Consider the following 8201-nt stretch of genomic DNA (forward strand, 5'->3'; position numbering starts at 1 on the left):
TAATCCCACCTTAAAACCTCTAGCTGGGCCTGGCGTGGTGGTTCACGCCTGTAATCCCAACACTTTGGGAGGCCAAGGTGGGTGGATCACCTGAAGTCAGGAGTTCAAGATCAGCCTGGTCAACACGGTGAAACCCCATCTCTACCAAAAAAAAAAAATTAGCTGGGCATGGTAGCAGGCACATGTAATCCCAGCTACTTGGGAGGCTGAAGCAGGAGAATCACTTGAACCTGGGTGGCGGAGGTTGCAGTGAGCCGAGATCGCACCATTGCACTCCAGCCTGGGCGACAGAGCAAGACTCCATCTCAAAAAATAAAAAAATGAAAAAACAAAAAACAAAAAACATCTAGCTGCCCACTTGCCAGAAACTACTGAGAAGGCTACAGGTAAGGATGAGTAAATCAAATCAATGATCATTTAAAAGTGTTTATTTTCTAAATGGGAGTAACACAGAGGGAAATTTTGGCACCTTCTTTCCAGTCCATCACCCCCATCATGTCCTCCCAAACACAAAGCAGTGGCAGGAGAAACCACAGGACAGAGTCACAAAGTCAGTCACAGAGAGATCTGTACAATCCTGGATAGCTGGAATTCAAGAGTCTGTCCCAGCTATCTTGTCCTGGCATGGGGTTACAGCTCAGGGGCATAGGGCTCCTCAGTAGGTGAGGGTACCCGCAGCTCAGCATCATGCCTTACCACGGTGAAGAGTCCCACCACCGCCAGCAGAGCCATCACCATGACAGCAGAGCAAATGCTGAACATGTTCCGAGTACCTGTTTTTCGATCACTGTCATGGAGGACAAGGAGCCCTAGGCAAGCCAGTAAGTGCAGAGGTACCCGGAACCAGTTGAGTACACCAGCCTGCTCTGTCTCAGGGATCACCTTTCTCCGTAGGAAGCTCATGCTGGGAAAGTATAGTCCACAAGCCAACTCAATAAGTAGAAAGGCTATGAAGGACTCCACTGGACTCTCCTGGCCTGGACTGGTAGAGAAAGTCAACATGAAGAGAGAGAAGACGACGATGAGCACAGCAAGGGAGAGCAGGTGCATGGGCTGAAGGTGGTACCTCTTGGAGGTGGCAATACGGTACAGGGAAGAGCCAAGCAGGCTGGCTGCCATGAAGCTGGAGAAGACAATGCCCAGAGGGGCGCCATGTGGGTCCAGCACAGGTGTCCAGAGGAAGACAAAGATGAAGATGACACTCTCAAATAGAGCTTGTATGGTGCCCAACAGCAGCACGCGGCGGTCCGAAAGGAGGCAGCGCAGGCCTCCAGCACAGGTCCTTGAGAAGGCACGCTGCCGGTCATAGTTCTCTCCCCAGTTTCGAAGGGCCAAGGCCCCTGCCAGAGCCAGGAGAGGGATGGCAGCCACAAAGGGCGCTACAGGCCCCAGCCCTATCCAGCTTGCTACAGCCTCAGCTGTCACACCTGCCACTACAGCCAGCACATGGTTCCAGAAGGCAGCTCGAGCAAAGGTAGCTGGGATCCACTCGGCAGGGAAGTCATGCCGTTCCACGTGCTCATGGATGTACCAGGCCTCGAAGGCTGAGAAGAGCAGGGCTGTAGACAGCCCACCAAGTGCTCGGCCCACTAGCAGCACAAAGTAGTCTTGAGAGAGTTTGGTTAAGCAGCATAGTGAGTAAGTGAGGGAGAAGAGCACACAAGAATTCTTGCGACCCAGCCAATCCACAAGGGAGGAGGCCACCAGGCCAAAGAGGACTGTAGAGGCAAGGCCACAGACATAGAGGATGGCAATTTGACCTTCCAGGAAGTAGTAATGCTGGTAGAGTTTATAGAGGTAGGGGGCCTGGAGCCAGTCAGCTGCCAGGGCCAGGAAGTAGACCTGATAGAAGTCCAGTTGAAATCGAAGGAAGGAGGGATTGCTGCAGGCCCTTCCAGGGGGCTTAGCCCGGCATCTTGACAGTTCCAGACCTAGGCAGGAAGCCAGGAGGCCTACAAAAGCAAGGTAGGCAGTCACCAGCATGGTGGGCCCCCGACGACCTGGGAAGAGAGGTGGGGGTCAGAGTCATATCCATCCTTCGGGCAGCACGGTCAAGGGGCCGACTGTCTTAAGCAGAAGGCAGCTCCACCCAACCCCGTCAACTCCACTCCCCAAGATCTCAGACCGGAGGGACCAGTTGGGTGGGTGGGAGGAGCGGCCCCGCCAGAGCTGTCTCCTAGGACACTGTGGGGCAGGGAGGGGTAAGAGGGCAGGGGAGAGGATTGGGCATTCACCCCATCCTTGCCTGTAAAGAGGGAGTCCCTTCCAATAATCCCGCTCCCCCAAATTCTACTGCCCTTTCCCACAGCACCTCCCGCACACGTCCTTCTATTACCTCCCATCCTCGCTGGGGAGCCTCTTTTTGCCCTCAGTGTCTCATCCTCTGTCCCGGGCATCCCTCCCACCCGCGCAGGCCTCTCGAGTTGCTTCAGGGTCATGCGTGTGCATCTCAGATGCCCATTCCTCCAGGTCACTGGCGCCCCACTGCGCCCCCTAGCCCCTGCCCAGCGATCCCACATCCGCTTGCACCTCGCCCAGACTCCGTCTCACCTGCTGTCCCGGTCTGCGGGGACACCCCGGACACGTCCGGCTCCAGGCCGCACGGCCACCCTCCCCGCTGTGGCTCCGGCTCCAGCTCGGGTTCCAGCAGCGCTCCCGCCCCTCACAGCCTGCTTCCGGGAGCCGGGCAGGCCTCTGGCCGCCGCCATGATGGCTTCGTCACGTGACGGGGGCGCGGCGCCAAAACCCCACCCCGTCCGCCCTCCTTCCCCTACCCGGGCGTGGAACTCCGGACACCTGGGGTAGGTCAGGAAGGGGCGACCGTAGGCGGCTGCGGTTGCTCCTCCTGGCCTGGCCTTGCTCGCCGCTCTCCCGTGACACCTGCTCCTCTGGCTTTTGGATGCCTGCGTGGCCACCCCGAAATAAAGGCCAGTTTTCTTTTCTTCCGTGCCTTGCTCGGGAAAGATGCCCGCAGTCCGGTAGAGCCAAGGGCTGGAGCTTCCTAAGGAACAGCACCGCAGCCCGAAGCCGAGACGGTCTCCTCGGTTTGCCTCCTCTCCCACTTCAGTGACCTCCATGCAAGAGAAGCCAGTATGGTCCAGACACCTGAGGGAGGCGGTGTGGTGTGAAGAACTTGGAGTCGGGCTGCAGACAGACTAAGGCGCAATTGTGCCCCTGTCACTTACCAGCTGTGTGGCCTTAGGCAAGCCGCATAACTTCCCAGTGTCCCAGTTTCTTGGAAGTCACAGGAGAGCAATGCCCAAATAAAGAAGGCTAAAGTTCAGTGGCAGCATAGGGTTAAGAACTTCAGCCTTGGCACTTAACTCCCTACCTTCTGCCACTCAAGCTGTTTTACCTTGGAAAAGCTATTTAACCTCTCTACAGCTTCCGTATTATCTCCTCAAGAGCCTCCAATGACTTCCCATCTCACTAAGGGTAAAAGCCGAAATCTTTATAATGGTCTACAAGACCCTCTGTCCTCTGACCTTCTGCCACTCCTCTGACTTCATCCCCTGCTACTCTCCCTCCTACTCCATCTATATTGGCTACCACCAGGGTCTTTGCACACTATTCCCTGTACAATTCTTCTCCAAGATATCCACGTGGTTCCCCCATCACCTCCTCCAGTTCTCTGTTCAAATGTTACTGATCTTGGCTGGGCCTGGTGGCTCATACCTGTAATCCCAGCAGTTTAGGAGGCCGAGGCAGGTCGATCACTTGAGGTCAGGAGTTCAAGATCAGCCTGGCCAATATGGTGAAACCCTGTCTTTACTAAAAAAATAGAAAAATTAGCCAGGCATGGTGGTGGACACCTGTAATCCCACCTACTCAGGAGGCTGAAGCAGGAGAATCGCTTGAACCCGGGAAGCAAAAGTTGCAGTGAGCCAAGATCACGCCACTGTACTCCAGCCTGGGTGACAGAGCGAGACTCTGTCTCACAAAAAAAAAATAAAATAAAACAAATTTCTAAAAAATGTCACCTGATCAGACAGGCCTTCCGTGGCCCTCCTGTTTAAAATAGCAACACCACCACCTCCAGCACAGTAATCTACCTACTTTTCTTTCCAATTCTCTATTCTTTCTGATGCTTTTACTCTACAGTGCACTATGTATTTTCCTTGTTTATTTATTTACTATCTCGGCCAGGTGTGGTGGCTCACACCTGTAATCTCAGCACTTTGAGAGGCCAAGATGGGTGAATCACTTGAGGCCAGGAATTTAAGACCAGCCTGGCCAATATGGCGAAACCCCATCTCTACTAAAAATACAAAAAATTGCTGGGTGCGGTGGCTCACACTTGTAATTCCAGCACTTTGAGAGGCCGAGGTGGGGGCGGATCATGAGGTCAGGAGTTCAAGACCAGCCTGGCCAACATGGTGAAACCCCATCTCTACTAAAAATACAAAAAAATTTGCTGGGCGTGGTGGCGTGCACCTGTAATCCCAGCGACTCGGGAGGCTGAAGAAGGAGAATCGCTTGAACCTGGGAGGCAGAGGTTTCGGTAAGCTGAGATTGCACCACTGCACTCCAGCCTGGGCAACAGAGCAAGACTCTGTCTCAAACAAACAAAAAAATTAGATGGGCCTGGTGGTGTGCGCTTGTAATCCCACCTACTCAGGAGGCTGAGGGACAAGAGGAGGCGGAGGTTGCAGTGAGCCAAGATTGCACCACTGCACTCCAGCCTGGGTGACAGAGTAAGACTTTGTCTCTAAGTAAATAAAGTAAATATTTACTATCTCTTCTCCCTACAGATTTTTATCTGTTTTGTTCACCTATATTCCCAATACTTAAAACAGTCATTGATATGTATTGATCATAAATATTTCATAAATGTTCTATGAATAAATGAGTAACTTATGTAAATTAATATCAAAAGTACTGGCCCATATTAACTGTTAACACGTATCAGTTATTACGCACCTAAGGAGTTTTAAGAAGGTTTAGTCCAGGCCGGGCGCAGTGGCTCATGCCTGTAATCCCAGCACTTTGGGAGGCCGAGGCGGGTGGATCACGAGGTCAGGAGATCGAGACCATCCTGGCTAACACGGTGAAACGCTGTCTTTACTAAAAAAATACAAAAAATTAGCTGGGCATGGTGATGGGTGCCTGACGGGTGCCTGTAGTCCCAGCTACTCGGGAGGCTGAGGCAGGAGAATGGCGTGAACCCGGGAGGCAGAGCTTGCAGTGAGCCAAGATCGCACCACTGCACTCCAGCCTGGGCGACACAGCGAGACTCCATCTCAAAAAAAAAACATTAAAAAAAAAAAGAAGGTTTAGTCCAACTGCTGTAGATGACTCATCTCATCTTATTGTCACAACAATCCATACAGTAGGTACTAACCAGAGTTGGAAAGGTTAGGTAACATGTTTAGAGTTACATAGTAAAAGACAGAGTCAGAACTGGGACCCCAATCTTTCCAGTTCCAAGCTCACATAGTTTCTGCAATTACACTAGTTCACCTACCTGCACAGCAGATCAGTACATGTTTGTTTGTTTTTTTTTTTTTTTTGAGACGGAGTTTCGCTCTTGCTTCTTGTTGCTCAGGCTGGAGTGCAATGGCATGATCTCAGTTCACTGCAACCTCTGGCTCCCGGGTTCAAGCGATTCTCCTGCCTCAGTCTCCCAAGTAGCTGGGATTGCAGGCATGCTCCACCACCCCTGGCTAATATTGAATTTTTGTAGAGACAGGATTTCTCCATGTTGGTCAGATTAGTCTCGAACTCACGGCCTCAGGTGATCCGCGCCTAGCCTGTTGGTTTTCTTTTTATACTAAAGTTTAGAGATAGGGTAGGAGAGTTTGGGATTACATCTGGAGAAATATTTTCTTTTGGCCAGGCATGGTGGCTGACGCCTGTAATCCCAGCACTTTGGGAGACCAAGGTGGGTGGATTATTTGAAGTCAGGAGTTCCAGACCACCCTGGCCAACATGGTAGAACCCCGTCTCTACTAAAAATACAAAAATTAGCTGGGCGGTAGTGGTACACACCTGTAATCCCAGCTACTTGGGAGGCTGAGGCAGGAGAATGGCTTGAACTCGGGAGGTAGAGGTTGTGGTGAGCCGAGATCACGCCACTGCACTACAGCCTGGCCAACAGAATGAGACCCTGTTCCAAAACAGTCTTGAACTTCTGGCCTCAAGGAATCCACCCACCTTGGCCTCCCAAAGTGCTGGGATTACAGGTGTGAGCCACCGCGTCCCGCCTGTAGAAATACTTTCTTATGATGAAACAGCTAGTTTATATCCTACAAGTTCCAAAGCGCTTTCATCCCTAGCTGGCAAACTAGTGAAGAGTAGAAAGGGGTGATAGTTCCCATGCTTTCATCTAGAAACACTTAAGACAGAAAATCATGATTTCCGACTGGGCGTGGTGGCTTGTGCCTGTAAATCCCAGCACTTTGGGAGGCCAAGGTGGGCGGATCTCTTGAAGCCAGGAGTTCAAGACCAGCCTGGCCAACATGGCGAAACCCCATCCTACGAAAAATACAAAAAAAAATAGCAGGGTCCTGGTGGTGCACGCCTATAATCCCAGCTACTCAGGTGGCTGAAACAGGAGAATCATTTGAACTCTGGAGGTGGAGGTTGCAGTGAGCCAAGATCGCACAACTGCACTCCAACTTGGGCAACAGAGTGAGACTCTGTCTCAAAAACAAATACATAAATAAACAAGAATTTAAAAAATCATGCTTTCTGCCAGGCTTGGTGGCTCATACCTGTAATCCTAGCACTTTAAGAAGTTGAGGTGGGAGGATCTCTTGAGGCCAGGAGTTTGAGGCCAGCCTGGGCAACTAGGGAAACCCCTGTCTGGTCATGGTGGTGGGTGCCTGTAATCCCAGCTATTCCTGAGGCTTAGGCAGGAGGATTGCTTGAGCCCAGGAGTTGGAGGCTGCAGTGAGCTCTGATGGTGTCGCTGCACTCCAGCCTGGGTGACAGAACAAGCCCTGTCTTTAAAAAAGGAAAAAGCCGTGTGCGGTGGCTTACGCCTGTAATCCGAGCACTTTGGGAGGCCCATGTGGGTGGATCACCTGAGGCTGGGAGTTCAAGTGAAATTCTGTCTCAAAAACAACAACAAAAAAAAAAAAAGAAAAAGAAAAAAAAAATCCTGATTTTCCCAGGGTTACTCAGTAAGTGCCCTCCATCGCAGTCCTGGGCTTCAGCCCCTTGAACTCATGACAGTGAGTCTCTGAATTATTTTTTTTGAGACGAAGTCTTGCTCTGTTGCCCAGGCTGGAGTGCAATGATGTGATCTCAACGCATTGCAACCTCCGCCTCCCGGGTTCAAGCGATTCTCCTGCCTCAGCCTCCCCAGTAGCTGAGACTACAGGCGCATGCCACCACGCCTGGCTAATTTTTGTATTTTAGTAGAGATGGGTTTCACTGTGTTAGCCAGGATGGTCTTGATCTCCTGACCTTGTGATCCTCCTGCCTTGGTGTCCCAAATTGCCGGGATTACAGGTGTGAGCCATTGCACCCAGCCTGAGTCTCTGAATTCTTAGTGGTACTTCCTTTGGGGTGGAGGTCATCCTGGATGAAGGCAGTGGATGAGACAGGATGACCTTACATCCCTTGCCTTCTGTTTCACAGGATGGAGGCCAGTTTTCTACCATTATTGCATTGCATTTTGCTCAGAAGCACCTAATAGGGACCAAAAGCAATATTATATTATTTTGGTTTATTTTTGTTTATTGTAGGACCTATTCAAAATATGCATACTCCTTAAGGTCTCTCTGGCCCCTCAGAGCCGTGAAGCACAACTGGGAAAGGTCCTAAATGTGGGGACTGTGCCAGCAGAGAACTACAGGGGATAAAGGGTGGCCTGGGTGGAGGGGAGAGAGGGCTGGGATCTGTGCGTGGGGAGCCAAAGGGGAAGTCCTGGCTTTCAGGGCAAGTGGGAAGGAGGCTCTGGGAGTTACTGGAAACCATGCTTACCAGAGGAACATCATTTAAAACTCTTTTATTATGGAAATGTTCAAACATACACAAAGGTAGAGAGCATAGTTCTATGAACTTCCATATTCTTTTTTTTTTTTGAGACAGAGTCTTGCTGTGTCACCCAGGCTGGAGTGCAATGGTGCGATCTCAGCTCACTACAACCTCCACCTCCCAGGTTCAAGCGATTCTCCAGCCTCAGCCTCCAGAGCAGCTGGGAATTACGGGCACCCACCACTCCACGCCCAGCTAATTTTTGTATTTTTAGTAGA

At 51.3% G+C, this 8201-nt stretch overlaps 1 protein-coding gene across 5 annotated transcripts; it reads right to left on the minus strand.

Annotated features, from left to right (window-relative positions):
* Window positions 1-410: 410 nt before the first annotated feature.
* MFSD5 (major facilitator superfamily domain containing 5) lies at window positions 411-3587 on the minus strand. 5 transcript variants are annotated; one of them, XM_011930530.1, is made up of 2 exons: window positions 2775-3587; window positions 411-2000 (listed from the first exon to the last, which is right to left on the minus strand). In XM_011930530.1, exon 2 carries the CDS (start codon window positions 1981-1983, stop codon window positions 631-633), a length of 1353 nt encoding a protein of 450 aa, XP_011785920.1. In that variant the 5' UTR covers window positions 1984-2000; window positions 2775-3587; the 3' UTR covers window positions 411-630. The 5 variants fall into 5 exon arrangements, with proteins under 5 accessions (XP_011785920.1, XP_011785919.1, XP_011785916.1 ...); XM_011930529.1 differs by lacking the exon at window positions 2775-3587 and adding an exon at window positions 2551-2739; XM_011930526.1 differs by having other exon boundaries at window positions 413-2000; window positions 2747-3587.
* Between the last annotated feature and the right edge of the window lie 4614 nt (window positions 3588-8201).

This window comes from Colobus angolensis, unplaced genomic scaffold (genome assembly GCF_000951035.1).
Source record: "Colobus angolensis palliatus isolate OR3802 unplaced genomic scaffold, Cang.pa_1.0 Scaffold87, whole genome shotgun sequence".
Classification (NCBI taxonomy): domain Eukaryota; kingdom Metazoa; phylum Chordata; class Mammalia; order Primates; family Cercopithecidae; genus Colobus; species Colobus angolensis.